The 18,294-nt window shown below is 42.4% G+C and overlaps 1 protein-coding gene across 1 annotated transcript in view; it reads right to left on the bottom strand.

Moving 5' to 3' along the window:
- Window positions 1-18,294, bottom strand: part of LOC108898232 (matrix metalloproteinase-16-like) — a 59,106-nt gene that overhangs the window by 18,738 nt on the left and 22,074 nt on the right. Inside the window, 1 exon segment of the mRNA XM_018698145.2 lies at window positions 2,553-2,714. Coding sequence (XP_018553661.1) covers window positions 2,553-2,714 — 162 coding nt within the window.

The following is an 18,294-nucleotide window of genomic DNA, read 5'->3' as shown; positions in this document are numbered from 1 at the left end:
TGTTCTGGACACGCGTGCGCGCGCACACACACACACACATACACTCTGATTATAATGTTGGTTCTTTGACTTGAGTCTGAATTGTTTGGTTTATGTGGATCAGGACCACAAGGTTTTAACGTGACTCACAAACAGGAAGCTACTTACACATGCAAATGTCTCAGATTCATAGTGAATGAATCTAAGAAAGTCACATGAGCACCACCAAGCCAATTAAACAAAAGCTGATCAAGGTCTCAACGCTCTACAAATTCTGCTTTTATTTCAAAATAAGAGCATAATGTTATTCATCAGTGTTTTCAAAGAAGCTTAGTAAACAGGATTATGTTATCCTGATAACAGCACATTTGTCTGGATTAGTTATTTAAAGAATAGGGAGTCTGATCAGTGTCTGAACATAGCACATGCTGTGTTTACTGGGAGGTGGTCCAGGTGGGTCCTGGATGTACAAACACCTGAGTTAAGATAGAAAACAAAACACAAAGTGAACAGTTTGAAGGTTTCTGTGGGGTAGCCCTTTAAGACCTCACCATCCTCAAACACACTTTTCTGTCTTCATGTGTTCTTGGATTATTCTCATTAATCTTTACACTCTGTGCTGAGTTAAAGTTATTTGATTTATTTCTATTAAATCTGTGCCACTGGCAGCAGATGAACTTCAGTGCTGTAACGTCTGTTTGATGTGAACAGTTTCATGTTGGTTTTCCCTTCTCTCTAACATCACAGTAATGTGTTTCCTTAATGCTTGTGTAAACAGGAAGTGGGCTGTTCTCTTCAGAAGAGAGGGAAGATCATTATGTTCAAAGCTCAGAGAGAAAAAACTCAGTCCACTAGGAAGGAAAATAAATCACAGACTAAATGAGAATTAGTCCACTTTATATGTCTGTATGTGGTGTCTCTTTATTATCTAGAACTGTTATAACAGGCTGCTAAAACCTTCCATTAATGAACAACCAGTGAAGTTTAGGCTGTTAATTAAAACAGAAATGATGATGAAGCAGCAGGCAGTTCTCCCCTCTGTACCTTCCCTCCTCACACCATCTCCTACTCCATCTCAACTCCACCACCTTCTAATTTAACTAAGCAGTGCAGCTCCAACCTTCGTCCCTGTTTAGCTTCCACATCCATCATCTCAGCTGCCACTAAGAAGAAAAGGAAGCTAATACAGCTGTGAGGAGCCAGACTTTACTGGTTTCCATTCATTTCTCCCATAGACAATGCTGGACACTCATAGTCTTAGATCAATATGAAACTCTCCTGCTTCACAAAATATCTGCTTCTTTGATAGAGAAATGAAGCTACAGGTTCAAGGACATAAAGAAATGGGGGTTAAAGATGAACTACATCTGTTTCTCTATGATTTTAATCCTGTCCCAAACAGAAGCTCATTTCTTCAACCCCCCCAGGAATTATTACAGCCACTGTGACCTCCTGTTTTTCTGTGAACTGACCTCTTCTCCTGTCATTTACATTAGTAATTTAAATTTGTGTTAATCTGATAGATGGAAACATGCTAATGCCAACATCTGTCAGGTCTGTTTGGGAACCAAACAAAAAAGCTACAGATGGTTGTTCACATTGAGTCAAGTTCTCAGCAGATGAGCTGTGGTCAGCTGTATCCATGGATGTACAGACAACTATCACTGAATTACTGTGATACTGAAGAAAACTTTAATATTCTAAATGAAGTTCTGCAGCCTCTGTTTTTTCTGAGGATGGCTATCAGAGATAATAATATCCTCTGGAAGTGGAAGTCACACTGAATGACATCAGTATGTTTCATGTCTGTGTGTTCAGGTCTTACTCCGTAACAGTGAGGAGGGAAAACTCTTCCCTGTGTGAACAAGGAGCTCCCATCATTTGTCCTGCCCTTCAACTCTGGGTACGACAGGGAGTAGAAGTAAGAGTACGAGAGGGATGAGGAGAGATTTGATCATTTGCCCAGGTCTGTCACTCCCATAGGAACGTGCCCTGACCATGTAAGCAGATGGCAGGTTGTTGTGTTGCTTTGCATAGCTGTGTGTTGCTGTGTGTGCGACAGAGAGTGGTTTCCAGCAGAGTCTGACTGCTTTACAGCCTCGACAGCTGTATGGAACAACGCTGTCCGTTGTTTCCTAACTCACATGTCAAACTGAGGCTGGGTGAAGATTTAAATAATAAAACCAACACACATCTGTCCTGAGGTCTCCACAGGAAGCAGCACCTTGATCCTCTGCTGCAGCTCTGAGTGTGGAGATGAAAATGATACTGATGCTTCACATCAATCTGTTCCTGTCAAACTGAATTTCACACTCATGATAGATTGAGCCCAGAGCTGCAGCAGCTTTATGAGAAGATAAAGGGCCACAATCAGCGTCTGTCAATGAGGAACGTGTGGGCGCTGTGATGAGGAAGCTCCCGCCTCTGTGATTTTAAATCTGGGTCTTAATGTTAGATCTAAAGGGATCTGGTGCTACAACTAACTAACATGTTAACTGTCAGTGGATGACGCAGATGCTGATTACAGTGCATTAGAAATCCAGATTACTGTGAGTGAAGACAGGGGGCTGTACCGTAAATCTTCTGGATGCCCAGCAGGTCGTCCATGGGCAGTTTAAAGTTGTCGGTGTCCATGTACTGGTAGAAAGGAGCCATAATGGCTGTGGGATCGTTGGAGTGCTCAAGGCCCAGAGCATGGCCGAGCTCGTGGACCGCCACCAGGAACAGATCGTTACCTAGAAACAAACAGAGAGAAGAGAGAGCACGTCTGTCAGTGCTGGGCTCAACAGGAGAGTTGTTCCCAGCATTTTATGTCTCTCACAAACACAAAAATGAGTAAAAATCTTGGTCAGCCTCAGGTTAGTTTCTGTTGTGGCTTGTCAGGTTGCACCTGTTCTGGCTGGCAGAGCCACAGTGGTTCCTTCAGAGTGAAGCTGGCTGATTTAAATAAGCCTTCAGGGAGAAGTTTCAGTTTAGTTCATGGTTAGAATAAAAAAGTCCATGTACAATCATTATTACATAGAGAAAGAGAAAACCCTGCTCTCTGTAGTCTGGAGTCGTGGTGAGCCAATGACTAAACTGGGTTGACCTTTTGACTCAGAAACAGCCCCAGCTGTATAGGCAGAGATATTTCAGATTAAAAGCCCATTCAACTTCCTCAGCTGACGTCACCAGCAACCAAAACAAGAGAGTCCTCAGAGTCTTCTCTGATGTTCAGCCAAGATGTCCAGTCTGACCCATAAAGAAAGTCATAATCATTGTTGAGAAACACATGGGTATACAATTAGGGTTAGACTGCTATGTCTGGTGTTGTTTATAATAGCACACTGGCTGTCTGTGGGGAGCTGTTAACCCGACTCCAATGAGACATCTAATGCCTCAGAATGGAGGATGTTTTCCACCCCATCATAAATAAAAAGTTATGGCAAACAGTCATCTCTGTTTTCTAGTGTTACAAAGAAGCAAATTTAAAGCACTGAACACTGGAAAAACTGTGCTTTGTCAACAGGAATGTGGAACTGTGCTGGTCAAAGGCTAAAAATTGGATGTGAAATTTAGTATTTCGAGGCTGTCCCTGGGCTACCTCTCCCCGCTGCCATCTCTCCTCAGTTTTACCATTCCCTGTTGTTCTTATCACAGTGAGAGACTCGATAGGAATGAAAAAGAGCATCACTTATTCATTGCGATTCCTGCTAAAGTGAGGCACTTATCTGCTGCAAATCTGTCACATGAATAACACATCAGCAGATAGAGACAGTGATTCAGATCCCCTCTTAGCAGGTACAGTACAATACTTGAGAATTTACCGACCAGGCGACCGCTAAGAAACGGCTTAATTGGGACCTGGTGAAGGATATTTGACTGTATAAATGTCAGAGAGTCTTTTTAGGGTTGATGTAAAGTCCTCGATTGCACGGACGTAAGAAGACAGGCAGACAGATTGCATTAATAACCAGGGCTTTGTGGAAAAAGCTTCATGTTTCAGCCAAATTCTTCCAATGAAAATAGGCAGCTTTTTAAAGTTGGGAGAAACACAGAAACTTGAGGCAAAATTTATGCAAGCTTGTAATATTGAACAAGTGTCTGGATATAGAGTTTATGATGAATAAAGAGAGGCAGAGAAAAGAAAGGAAATCAAGAGGAGAGAGGAATAGCTCAGTGATTTAGGAACCACTCATGGGGGAAACAGGGTCACACTCCTCTGCAGACTCTTCAGGTCAATTTCAGTAAGTGTTGGATCAAGCTTTGATAAAACACCAACTTATCATTCTCAAACTGCAGTCATTGTATACAAATGTGACTATGGTTTGTAACAACTGGTAGGAACATCTCATTAAATATGCAAATGTATCTGATATGCAAACAGTTGAAACTTACACACACAAAGTGAGATCAGAAAGGGTATGACCCAGAGACCAAACAGCAGCTTCACAGCGCAAAGCCACAGTCTCAAAGACTGAAAACAGAGCATCATGCTCATTGTTTTCTTCTACATTAACAGGGTTGTGTGAATTTGTCCTTCAGGGTCAAACTGTCAAACTGAGGTTCAGAGCAAAAAACCTGAACTGTGGAGCAAAGGTTATCAATATAGGTGCTCTTTAACTACTTTGAAAGGGATGACAGCCAACTTGAAATCAGGTGCAGTGTTTGCTTTTTATAGGTCCAGTCTCTGAGCTTTACTGATCGCACCTTGCATCAATATATTAACCATAAATGGTAGGGGTGTAATGATTCGGTTTGATACCTGATACTCACGTTCGATACATACATCTAGATATATGAAAGATGACACTAGATTTAGATTTTATTTTTTTTTCATTTTCTTTGTTTCATTTTTACTTTTTTTTTGTATATTCAGTTCATGTATATCTTTCTTGCAGTTATTTCTTATTCTGCAAGAAGGATATCTTATTGCATATATAGCTGTATTTATCTCTGTATTATTTCTTCATTACACTGATATCCTTTTGATGAGCATTTTAGTGTACTACAGTATTTTGTTGTTAGTTCCTATGTTGTAAGATGCAGTGTGTCATGTATGTGAGTTTTCAGAGTTAATCACCTAATCTTGGTTAGTTAACTGCATGTGTCTGTCTGCTGTGACAGAGGAAATAAATCCATGACGAGTGAAAACGAGTTCACAGTGTCTCCTGACGTCTTTGCCAGATTTACCTCGCATTTAATTTCTGCAGCAAACAGCAGAGAATAACAGCTGTTATTTCATACGGTGCACAGTGTGATCACTCGCAGAAGTGTGAAGAATCATTTCAGGACACACCGCTCACTTCATCAGCCATGTCACGATACAGTTTTCAGCGTCACGATGCGTATGGTCATGTTTTCTGAATCGCGATGCATAGTGTCACGGTGCATTGTTACACACCTAATAAATGGTCTTCGAGTTAGACTTAGAAAAAAAACATAGAAATAAGAAGTGAGTGTCATTAATTAACACCGCGTGTCTAAAAACTTGATGTGTTTCAGTTACACAGCTATAAAAACTATAAAAATGGGTAAATGAGATAATGCTTCTACTTCCTGCTCTGCTTGATCCTTTGACCTCAGAGCCAATATGAGCTTCACCATCTGAGTAAACATGTATCAGCTACGTTACAGTAACAAGCACAAGAACTGCATTTATCGTGAACTGATCTGATTGTGTATGAAAATGTAAAGTCTCATCTCTAATTTATAGACCAGTGGCAGTAGAGGCAGGTCTGAGATCAGATCTGAACCAGTCCATGTCCTGATGCTACAAATGCTCTGCTGTTTGAGTAAAAAGGAGGGATTGTCCCTGTCTTCACTGTCCCCTCCCTCAGTCTGGAGTCAGTTTTTCTGCCTGATGGGGCCGTCTGAGGTGAGCGTTGTCACTTTGTTTTGGCTGCTTATATAAGTCACACCGCCGTGGATGGGGACGTCCTGTGTACTGCTTGGCTAATTATTAGCTGGAAGGTATACAGAGCCTACACAAGAGAGGGTGATGCAATGGGGAGGGGGGTACAAGGCAGACAGGGAAGGATGGAAGAAGGCAAGACAAAAGGGGGGAGAGTAGATAAATACAGAGATAAAGTGAGGTAAAGTGAGGAGAAAGGGCGTTTGGAGCGATAGTGAAAAAACTACAGGATGATAAAGAGAAGGGGAAAAAATGAGGCAAGAAAGATGATAAGACTCAGGACTATTTGTTATCTTGTAAGATGTTCCAGTGTGCTCATAATCACAGAAGATGGAGGTGATGAATTATACAACTATGACCTTTGACCTTGACATTTGCAACATCAGCCTCCTGTCAGCAGATGAATCGCACACGCACAAATAAAGTGTGTTTTTTTTGTGTGTGTGTGGGGGGTGGGGGGGGTTCTGCAGGGCTGCTGTGAAAAACCACCAAGAGAAATGGTTTTCATGTTTGTGGAAGAAAGAGAAGAGACAGTGAGTCCTGTATTTTTACTATACAGTGATTCATCATCCTCATCCTGGGCTGTAATTTAGTACAAAAATAACTTATCTATTTAAAGCACAAATCTACATCTGAGGTGCCAGAGCACACACTTCCACTGCTGTTACATTATTGAGAAGTGTTTCTCATGTTAACTGGACAGTGATCACAGTGGCAGCAGTGGCACACTCTCTCCTCAGGATAGATCAAGGTTACAGCTAATGAGATATTGTATCTGGAGAAGGAAAAGAAAGAAAAATAAAGAAGGGAAGATGGAGTGGGAAAAGTGGTGTAGGAGAGCGGAGCAGTAAAGTAAACAGGCGTTGTGATTAGAAAACAGGAATCTCTACCTGCTCTTTCTCCATAATTTACCAGGTTCCTGCACATGCCGCTGCTGCGGCCCATCTGCTGCACACGTAATATGGGAATACTGTCCTTCAGACATAAACACACACATAAATACACACTGACCCACAAATAAGATACAGGGCCCTGGACATGGCTGTTCAATTGCAGTAATAGCTCAGATTGTCAATTCAGAACTCTGACAACCTTAGACCCTCTGAGATACCACAGTGTTTAACCATGGTTCACTCAACACATGATGTCAACTCAGGTGACCTGTCCACCTTCAAACCCTCATCATCACTCCAGTGTAAACCAATCACCAGTCCCCTCTCTCCAGTCAGAGAAACAACGTCCCCCGTGGCATCGACATAACATCAACATCCTGAACGACCCACAAACAAAGCTCCTCTCACTCTTCCTATTGTACTGAGCAGGATGCCCTGCAGAGATGAACTATCCCTCACTCCTACAGCCTTTCTTCAGAGAACACAACTGTGACTGTTGCTGCTGTTATCTCACTGCTGCTGTTGAGCGTCCAAGTGTAAGCAAGAATAAGCACTCTGTTTGTCCCAGTGGACCTTCAATGTTTCCCACTGTTCAGCCCCCACAACTTCCTGAGTGGCTGACTCTGCACTTTCAGGAAAGGTCTTGGAAAAATATCTGCTGCTAAATAAACACAGAGAGGTGTTAATGGTGATTTCAGGAATGTTGCTGGTGGTTTGGTGGAGCAGTGGGAACATCATTACTTCAGCTAACCATTTACACTCTCAGTCTGAACCTGTGGGCTGGTGCTCAGGTGTTACAGCTGACTCAGTACGTGGACTCCCCCATATTAGTCGAGCTAATCCACAGTCTTTCCCCCGTCTCACTACCCTCCACTCTGCACACATGAACTTCAGGAATCTGCAGCTGCAGAGAAAATAAAAAGCTTTTATTTGTGTCCGATTACTGATTATTGAGAGCTTCAGTAACATTCAATAGAAGTGTGAGATGTATTTCACTGTCTCTAACACTGGCTCAGAGCTCCACAGGAAGAGGAAAGCAAAGGAAATCAGTTGTTATCCGAGGTGGCTGAGGTGAAGTTCACAGCTCTGACACTGGATGTTGTTCCTCTGAGCCAGAGTGTCATCAGAAACCAAACCGACCTTGACCCTGAAGGAGGCTGCAGCTTCAGTTTGTGAAGTCCAGGAAGGCAGCAGTACACAGTCAAACAGAGTGTGAGTCAGTGAGACCCAGGGCCATCCAGGAGCACTGTGCTGTACTGGATCTCAGCCCAGTGGTTCAGTGCCTGGCTCAGAGGGCCCTGGGCACACAGAGTTCCCCCGGCTGTCAAACCAGAGCTGCGTGCCGGGCTCCACAGACTGACCATTGTGCAGAAAGCAGCCAAACTACAATGACTGCATTCTGCTCGCTTCTCTCTCACACTGTTTTGTCTGTTTCCACACACACTGAGCCGTTTGGTACGTTTCACCAAATCAGTTTACAGTAGCAGCAAGAACAAACACCGCAGTCCAGATTCCAGGAATGTCCATCACCAAGCAGGAGGGAAAATAACATCTCTGCTTTATGGTTTAATGTTGTTCCTGAATAAATCTTCACCGATAAAAGATTTACAACCATTAAAAACAGTGATGTGGCTGAGTTATGCAGACAACCACCACACTGACTAAAGTCTGGACTCTGGAGCCAAAAAGACCAGTGGTTTAACATTAGCTAATATTGGCCATCCAAATAACCATGAAGAGCAGAAGAAAGGTGGACTGAGCCTCTGTGTGTGTGGTTCCACCCCGTGTTAATCAAAGCCCTGACCCAGTACCATGCACTACACACTGAGATTCATTATCTTCTGGAGTCTGCTGTTCCATTTCTCTCCTCCCTCCTCTACACTTTCATCCCTCTTCTCTCTGCCTTTGCTTGGGGCTGTTGACACGGGTTGAGCAACACTTGTGCTGTTGAATCTATTACACTACATTCTCACAAGCCTGTCAGAGAACAAAACCACAGCTTATGGGAGCAACATATGTACACTGGAGTAATAATTTATTTTCTGCTGCAGACTGAAACTCTGTGTGGAACACTGCCAGGGATCCAAATATGAGTTCCTGTGGACTCCAGGTAAATAAACAGACAGAGAGGAGGAAAAAATTGTGCCAAGGAAAGGACATCCTTTCTTCTTGTCATGTTTATCTCTGCACAGCACCTGTGAGCGAGACAGGGATGTGTGTACATTCTCATTGTGATCATTAGTCATTAATAATGCATTTGCAGGCATTGTTGTGTGCACATGTGTGAACACATACACACACAGCTGCAGCTGTATCCATGGACACAGCAAACAGTGATGTTACTTCACCATAGAGACACTAGGAAAAAACTTTCTGAACTCCAGTAAACTGGACAAAACTGTAACTGATTTTTCCATGAAGCTACAAAACCCAGAAAGCTACAAAAATATCTGATCTAACAGATCTGATAAACGTATTCGATGAAGCTGCTCTTTAACGTGGTCTGAGTAAACACACCTTATATCAGAGTCTTCTCAGGTCTTTAAGATTCTCTGGAAGCCCCAAACATAGGCTCATTATCTCCAAGTCCCTGATAATGAATTTGAAAATACTCACTGCTTTTCCACAGTTGACATTTCACTTGTCGATTCTCACTACAACACTTGAAGCTGATGTTTTAAGCTGCTTTAACCACATTAACTGACACTTCAACTGTTTTCAGAGGTCACAAATCAGCTACTGCAATAATGCCTGGACTTTGACTGACATTTCAAACCCTGTCAGACCACCTCCCATTAATCATAACAACACCTGCATGTGGACACAGGTGAAGAGATCCCTCAGACTGAGAGCTGTCTATTCCATCTATGATGGACAACCAGTTTCTTCCTAGAAGTAAGAAAAGATGTTAAACACTTGAATGCATGTGAAAATGGCTGGAAATGGATCTTTATTTATTTCTTGCACTAATAAGTCAAAATCTTTCTTATCCACTGATCAGCTACAGTAACTGCTTTAAATGTTGTGGCTGATCAGTGGGTGACAGACTGTGAAGTGTGAACTCTGCCTCCATGGAGACCATTAAACAGGGTGAGCAGATATATGAAGACATCTGGGACGTTCGGCATCTGTGGGTGTGTGTTTTGTTTGACATATACTTAGTTGTTTCTATATTTTTCATATTGGTTTTGCTGCTGTTCTCCCTTCACTGTGTTCTATTTTCATTTCAGGATTTAGAAAATGTGGCTGACATTTCAGCAGCTTTCAGCTTTCACCTCGACTGACACTTTAACCCCAGCCTCTGAAAGCACTTCCATTTTAACTCCTGTTTCATCTTCTGTCACTGTTTGTACTTCAACTACAGCTTCCGCTGTTTCAGATGTTTTAATGACAAAATTTCTGCAGTGAGCACACAAATATTTTCTTCAGTAAATTCAGCCTTTTCTGTGGTTTTATATCTTCTTCTTTTTTTAAACAGCTGCCAAAACCCATCTCTCCTCCTTTGAACTGGATAAGCAGAAGCTTTATGAGGTAAGACTTTCTTCCAGGATGCAAAACTACAAATCAGATATTTACAGACAATGATGTGTTTCAGAGTTTGTAGCCTGAGGTCTTAATGTAAGTAGGTTACAAGTGACTGTCTGGGTTTATAGAAACACATTTTCCTCTAATGATCCAAACAGTAACAAGGGGTGAGGCTTCAGTGTGAGAATGAACTGCTCGCTATGCCAGAGCATCCTGAAAGATTCAAACATGTTCTCTTAGAATTGAAAAAACATGGTTGCTTCCAACTCCAAACACAAAGTGGGCAGATATTTTACTTTACAAGAGTCGCAAGCGATTTTCCTCTAAGAGTGTTAAAATGTGTGTCCGTCTCAGAACGAGATGTACCCTCCTCAGCAGGGTTGTTTACACTTTTAGTTTGCTAAGGATTGTGGGTACAAGGTTATGAGAGCATCTGACTGACTGGTGGGAGGCCGAGCCTCCCCAGGTACACGATTTGTGTGCGTGTGTGTTCATGTGTGGGGGCGGAAGAGAGTATTGCCGCCCACATGGAAGTTGATGCTGCTGTCAGTAGGCGGCTGTCTATTTCTAGTGGCAGCCTGTGGCCAGGAATGCATGATGATCTCTCTGCTTTTCTTTCTCTTTGTGAACGTGTGAAAGCAATGATTTAAATGCCTCATATCTCTCTTGGAAATTAAACCAACACGGTTATATAATCATCAAAGATTCTTACACATACAATAAACAAGGCACTGTACTGAGCAGATTTAAATACCAGTGGATCAGGATGCATAGTAGCCTTTATCTAACACGTGTTAGACTATATTTCCCATACACTTGGTGGCTGCCTGCCATAAAAACAATGTTGATCCACTGTTGATGCAGCCAGAGCTGCAAAGTCAGACAACTTCAGCCCCTCATTTGTACTATGACGCAGTTTATTTATTGATGTGCTGTAAAGCAGTCCATCAGATCTACCAGTGCAGGTTTCTGTAAGGTCTGTGATGTTTTCAAAGGCACAGGTTTAGTTTCAGAAGAACACAATGAAGCTGTTTTTATTTTTATAAACACATGTTGCATTAATGTGTTCATCTCTGAATTGCATCTGCAATCCACCGATCGCTGGTTATGACAGCTTGCATGTTGCCTGTATAAAGGGATGGGTGATATGGACTTAAACTTTCATTTAACATTTTGTGGTATTTATTGTGATAGCAATATACAGTAAATGTTGTTTACTTTGCTTATCATAAGAAATGCAATGACAAAATGTCATCTGAGGAATTTTCATAACTTTACCCAATGTCGCTTTCCTCATACTTCTTTTCCACAAACTTTGCATATTAAAGTTGTTTGCTCAATATCTGATTTTCTGTAACCAAACCAGTTCTCAATTATTGCGGTAGCTCCTCCTTCAGCCCTGAACTCCTCCTCAACTACAACTCCACCTTTCACATTTGCATGTTTGTTCTTGTTGTGCATGTGAGCTGCAGCTGAAAGTGCATTGCCCACACAAACATGACATCAACTAGAGTTTATCATTATTATCACAGGATGACTAATTCTTATTGTGAGGATTTTTTCCGGTATATCATAAATGATTCAATATCAACCATCCCTACTTATATGTTGCTTGAGTGGCAAAGACCGGGGCAAAAAAAAACAACACAGTACACTTACTGCTGTTCCTTACTGATCTATACTCAGCTGTATGTATCATACCTCACGGACATACACTACATTGTAAAGTACAATATATATTTATGTATTATAAGTATATTCATCATGTTCCCAGACTGGATCAGTATCATACACTGATCTATTATGTTGTACTATATCTATATCACAGTGTTACATCATGTAATGTCAACTGTCAAACTATATCCCTAAGATAAACTGCCTACGATGAAGTGAGTTCTTCCAGTACCCTTGAAGAGTGTGTGTGTGTGTGTGTGTGTGTAGGTTTTCTGTACTGTTTTACCGCCTGCGTCCTTCTCCTTCCAGTAACCCAACCATCAATACTGTTCCTACTGCCTACCCAAAAGCAGCCATACTGGACGTTCTCAGGACACACACATGCTCATGCTTCCAGTAGAAGATAAAGATCTGCTCCTGTGGCTAAGAAAAAGCATCTGATTCTCCCCATTTATTTTCTCTGGGAGATAGAGAGAAGCGGCAGCGGTGCAGGGGAGATAGAGGGACAAAGATAGAGACAGAAGGACAAAGGAAAGATGTTAACAGAGCCTGAAAATGACAAAGGGAGGTTTTCTGAGAGGCTGAACAACCTTGAAAGAACCAGAAATGACACAACTTTTCCTGAATACTCCTTCAATTGAGCAAGAGCCTGGAGACAAAAACCCATGATTAGATAGCAGTTTTTATCTTTATCAATGTTCCTGTCAGTGGGTTTGATGTTATACAAACAATTAGAAAGACTGAATCTAATTCAAGACAGAGGGAAAATCGTCCTCTTTGCAGATGATATGCTTCTTTTCCACTAAGAAAGGAAGGCCTGGACTTTCAGACCTGGAGCTTACTATTTTTTAGTCCCTAACATTCACAGAGATCTGGAGCCATATGCCCCTATCACAAACTTTAGCCAGCCACAGGACACAGAGGAGACTGTCACTTAGAAAATTAGACCAAATTACAACTAAAGAAAAACAAAAATACATCACTTGCTGGACTGGAACGACAAATCCAAACACAAACTGGACTAACAAGCAGCGGCAGACTAGCTGACCACAGTAAACTGATAAGAAACCCTAAAAAAGACTGTGACAATTTACAGACTGGGGGACCAGAATCTGACAGATGGACCTCACTCTCCAGACAAACTCAACTTCCAAACAACATACAGAGACATTCTTTCCAACATTTGGAAAAATATACACTGTAATTTCGATGTCTGGACAACGCAGAGGAATGACTTCAATCTGGACTAAACATGTCACAGCCAGCAGGAAATATCATCAGGCCAATCAAGCAAATAAACTGAGTTTCTTCTTTTACATTCCTGTAGATACACTTTTAACATCTACACCTAAATCTGTTTTGTTGTTTTCCTGTGTTTCTTTTGCACTTTATTTTTTTCTTCATCTTATTCACTTCATCTTGTTAACATCTTTAACAGAGCTGTGGAAACACATCGAGCATCAGCTAAACCTACTGAACCTAACCGAGACTGGAGAGGAACAAGAGAGAAAGAGAAACAGGGTGGAAAAGACAGAGTCCGCTTCCTCCTCATCACCCAGTAGGAGTAGTATCCTAAAAATAAACCTGCAAGGACACCATATGCTCCTCTACTCCTCAGCCTCTCTTCCTCTCTCCTCTACCTGCTCTAACATCTCTGATTCTCTCCACTCTCTCTTTTCTATTCTTCTATTTTATATTTCGTTACAACAGCCTGACTCAACAGAGGCAGCTCCAGGTAACAATGTCTGCTCTGTCCACTGCTAGGAAGCTGAAGATTGATCTCCTTTCATTGCACGCTGGTAAAAACACCCAAAATGACAGCGGCTTTGAATGAGCAGTCGAGTTACAGGATCAGACATCGATAAACTGATCGACACCAGGGAGCCCGGCTTTCTCATACAACCTTCAATCAATCAGATGATCAATGTCGAGCCCGTCCTGATGTCCCCTCTCTCAGCCAATCATGACTCTGTTATTGAGTGCCCCATACACCCAGCCCCCATTATCTAACCCCCGATCCCTGGAAACATAAATTCTTGGGAGTATTTTTCCTCCTGGTGACTGTGTTTTTCTAACCTTTGTGGCTCCTTGTGGGGGCAGGGGTGAGGGAAATAATAAAGCCCTGGAATCTCTCATTTCCTGTGTGTAGATCTAGCCTGCATGCTGTGTTATGTTACATAGTTTTCACTGATACTACTGGAGGCTGGAGGTCCTTGAAGGCATACCAGGCCTTATAAGTCACCCTCGGGCGGGCCGGGGTGTTTGTGTACAGTCATGGCATGCAGTGGTGGTGACAGCTTTTTTTTCTGTAAAATCCAATCAGCCTCAGTGTGAGTGAAAGTCAAAATGGAATCTGTCTTATCTATTCCTGTGTGCATCACTTTGATTTCTCACAAAAACAAACACAGCAGCCTCAGCTAACAGAGATGACCTTGTGATAAAGCACTGATGAGCGTCTGCTTGTTCCTCTTTTCTGCTGCGTGGAAAAAAACTGTCACACAAAAGATGCCTTCTGCTAATGTGGCACGTTGAGCTTTGATTAAAAGACAATCTAACATCTCTATCTCCACTTCCAACTTTTTTCTTCTCTATCCTGTGTTCACACTAAATCCCTCCACAATCCTCTCCTCCCTGTCCTCCAGCACTCTGCCTCTGCATCTCTCCATCTACCTACCTATCTACTGATCCCTCACAGCTATCCGTCTCTAAAGCAGTGGAAGAATGTAGGGCAGCTGTAGGAGCTCCAGAACCACTTCCCTCTGTTTTGCCCCCAGGGATGTTGCAGTCTCAATGGGGATGTTGGCTGATCTCGCACCCCCTCACTCTCCCTCCCTGTTGTCTCTCACTGTACATCATCCTGGCTAAAATAACAGCAGCAGCAGCTCTCATTGTGCAGTCTTTAACACAATAACGTGTGAATTCTCATAGTAAGATAAGATCAAATGAGACGGGGGGGGGTACAAACACTATAAGATCCAAGGACAGACCAGGTCAGTCAACTTGTCTCTTTATAATATTCAACTTTGTCCTTCTTCAACAGCTCAAAGGCAGAGAGAGAAAAGACCTGCTGAGACAGAAATACAGAGAACTCGTCAGTAACATTACACAACTGTGTTGTTGTCCTCCTCCAGGATGGATACACACAACACACATTATCCAGAGTGCAGTTCAGTTTCATAAAATCAACTGGGATGTTGACCTTCTTGTTCAGAGTATTCATGTACATCCTAGTAGAACTTCACACCTGTCCACAGTCAGGGCAAAAAGACCTAGCCAGGCTGAAATATCTTCAATCTGATATGAACAGAGTTTTGATTATAATAGAGTAAAACCTGCAAACAACCACCACAAAATTCTAATCTTTTCATGTAAATACAACACCTCATTGTTTAAAAAGCAGCTCCAAACACTGGCACACTCTGTGAGGAAGAGGACAGAGGAGGCAGCTGGAAACCAGGAAATCTCTCTGTTAGTCTTCATTAAAAAGGATTTCTACAAACCTCTGTGTCAAACACTATTCACTTACTGCTGCTCTGAACTCCCTGCAGGCCTGATATGTTAGACATAAAAGGTTCTGGTGCTCAGGTTTTGCATGTGTCATGTGCTCATGGAGTCCACTATGTTTCTCTACTCTTTTAAACAGACTCTTCCTCTAATTTCTCACCCATGTGTAGGTGACCTGTGTTTTCTGACTGCCTGATAGATCTTCTGTCTCTATACTGTGCCTAATTGTTCAAACTGTGTTTTTCTCATTTAATCTACAGATTATTTTCTCACAATCACCATTAGATATTCAGTTTAAAATGTGAGACACAGGAACCACTGACATTTTGGTATTTTCACTTGAATTGAAACCTGTGAGCAACAATCAAAATACTTCAGGAAATGACAGATTATTTAGCTCTACACCTGTGCAGCCATCGCAGACAGACTGAAGACTGATGGAGGTTCTTATATTAATTTGGGATTCTGATCACTTGGCTCTGATGATAATGTCTACAGTCAAATTACTGGTGTAATGAAGGTGATGAGGCAGCAAGTAAAAAAAGATGAGAGGCTGTTTTGAAGCCACCCAGAGGAGCTGAGAACGCTGAGATGAAAACATGTAGCAGCCTGAGAAACTGTTTTAGTTGTTTACATTAACATGAGACACCTATGTCCTGATGTTAGTGTGGTGTTGACTCTGCAGACATCACAGCACTTTTTCGAGCATGATCACAACATCAACACACACACACACACCACACACACAGAAGCTGCAACTGCCGTATACTGTGAATCTAAATGCCATTAGCTAATCCTGAGACGAAGCTCATTCTGCTGAGTCTGCTGAAAACACACTGTAACTGTGGAGTAATCCTCTGTCCTCAAAAGTCTGAGGTGCAGAGTGAGGAAATGTGCACACTGAACGCTCTGTGTGTGCGTGTGTGTGTGTGATATAGTGTTTATGTCGGTGCAGTCAGAGATTAATCCTCCATCAGTGACATCACTACCCATAACAACAACAACAACATCTATGGTGTGATGCTGGCAGTGGTTGCCGTGACAACTGATCCTTCTCAACAACAGTGTAGGGGAGGGATTAGGTATGACGGGCACGGGCAGCCTCAATGTGTGTGTAACTTTTAAAACACAATGACAGGAGGGAAACTACAAAAAGGAGGAGAGAGGAGAAAATGAAAAGAAAGCCAGACACTGATCCAATGTGCTGTTCTGGGCTAAAATGACATCACTCCAAGCTGTTCAGGGACACATGGAGCGAGAGAGAGCAGGTGGATGATGGATTACAAATACTACAAACTAGTTACACTGGAAATATATGAAATTATTATCTACTCTGTGAGCAGAGATTTAGATTGAAACCAACGTCTACCTGCATGCTTCTGCTAAAACACTGGATTTAGACGATGTGAGCTTTTCACCTGACAGAAACAAATATAAATAATGGGTCAGGCACACATAAACACACTCCTTACTGATGTATTCTCTACAAATACCTCCTCCACCCCCCACACTTCAGTCCTCATCATCTGTGATGTGAAAACACAAGGTTTCCACACAGTCAGAGAATATAAAACTGTTCATAGTTCAGTCATAAAATACTCTCTCCTGATTGGCTGCTGACAGCTCTATCAGCTAGACGGCAGTAGAGGAAGCTGCACCAGTGTCTGCTTCACACTCAGCACCGGAGCAGCCGACAGAAACAAGCTGACCTCCATTTCCACCACTGTCTCTACTCCCAGTTCTGTGGGTTTTTTGTGGTTCGGTTTATAAAGTTTACAGTCACAGATTATTACTCCTGTGTTGCTCTGTGGACTGTGGGACAGTGATTTGACAAAATCAACTCAGGATCTTCTCGACTGATGCTGAAGCTGTGGCCAATCAGAGTTCATTACCTCTGCTATGACTTTCTAGAGTTGTACAATCCTTCACCAGTGTGTTAACTGACTGAACACAGAGGGTCCAGACCAGACCTAACACCTCATCCACACTCATCATCCTCACAGACACGATCGTCAAGCTCACTGATGACACCACCATTCATGGTCTGATTTCAGATGAGACAGGTTCAACACCAGTAAATAATGAGGAGTCCTCCTCTTAATTCCAGTATAGTGTGATCTCTGTGTGAAGGAGCCTACAGACCTCTACGTCACATCACCACTGAAAGCATCAGCAGAGACCTGCAGTTTACAGAGTGATCAGGACACAGCTACATGTTCTGGACAGTGTCTCCGTCGGTCCTCTGATGGAGACCCAGCACACCGTGAACAACACCAGGCAGAAGGTACAGAACAATCCACACACTAACTCAGGAACAGCTTCTTTCCAAGATCTGGATCTGACCCCTCCACCAGGCAGACTGTAGAGTAGTGAATGTGTTGCATCAGCTGTTTCTGCACATTACACTATCTGAACCTGAATACTCTTTCTGATCTTTTTATTGTAGGTGTGTGTTTATTTTCGAGTTTTAATGAGCAGCTACACTGACAACTAATAAACTGATAAACCAGTACCTGAAGCAGCAGACAGACAGTAGAGCAACAGACAGGAAGTGAGGGGGGAGTTAGCAGGGACACCGAGTTTATGTGGTACTGCATCACCTTAACCAATCAACAACAGGGCTGTGGTTCAACACTGGCTGTAGCTTCACATCCTGACACACGACTGTGTTTGATTATTCACAGTAACATCAGTAACACTCTCACCTCTATTATCTTGCAGCTTTTTAGATCTAGCTGTGTAAACCCTACACACTCTGCCTCAGAGGTTTTGTTTCAGTGCCAAGACAAAACACAGTCTGGCAGAATCCACAGCACCTGATATCTG

The sequence above is a fragment of the Lates calcarifer genome, linkage group LG24, assembly GCF_001640805.2.
Source record: "Lates calcarifer isolate ASB-BC8 linkage group LG24, TLL_Latcal_v3, whole genome shotgun sequence".
Lineage (NCBI taxonomy): Eukaryota > Metazoa > Chordata > Actinopteri > Centropomidae > Lates > Lates calcarifer.
Note: the sequence above shows the minus strand (reverse complement) of the source record. Positions and strands in the feature narration are given on the sequence as shown.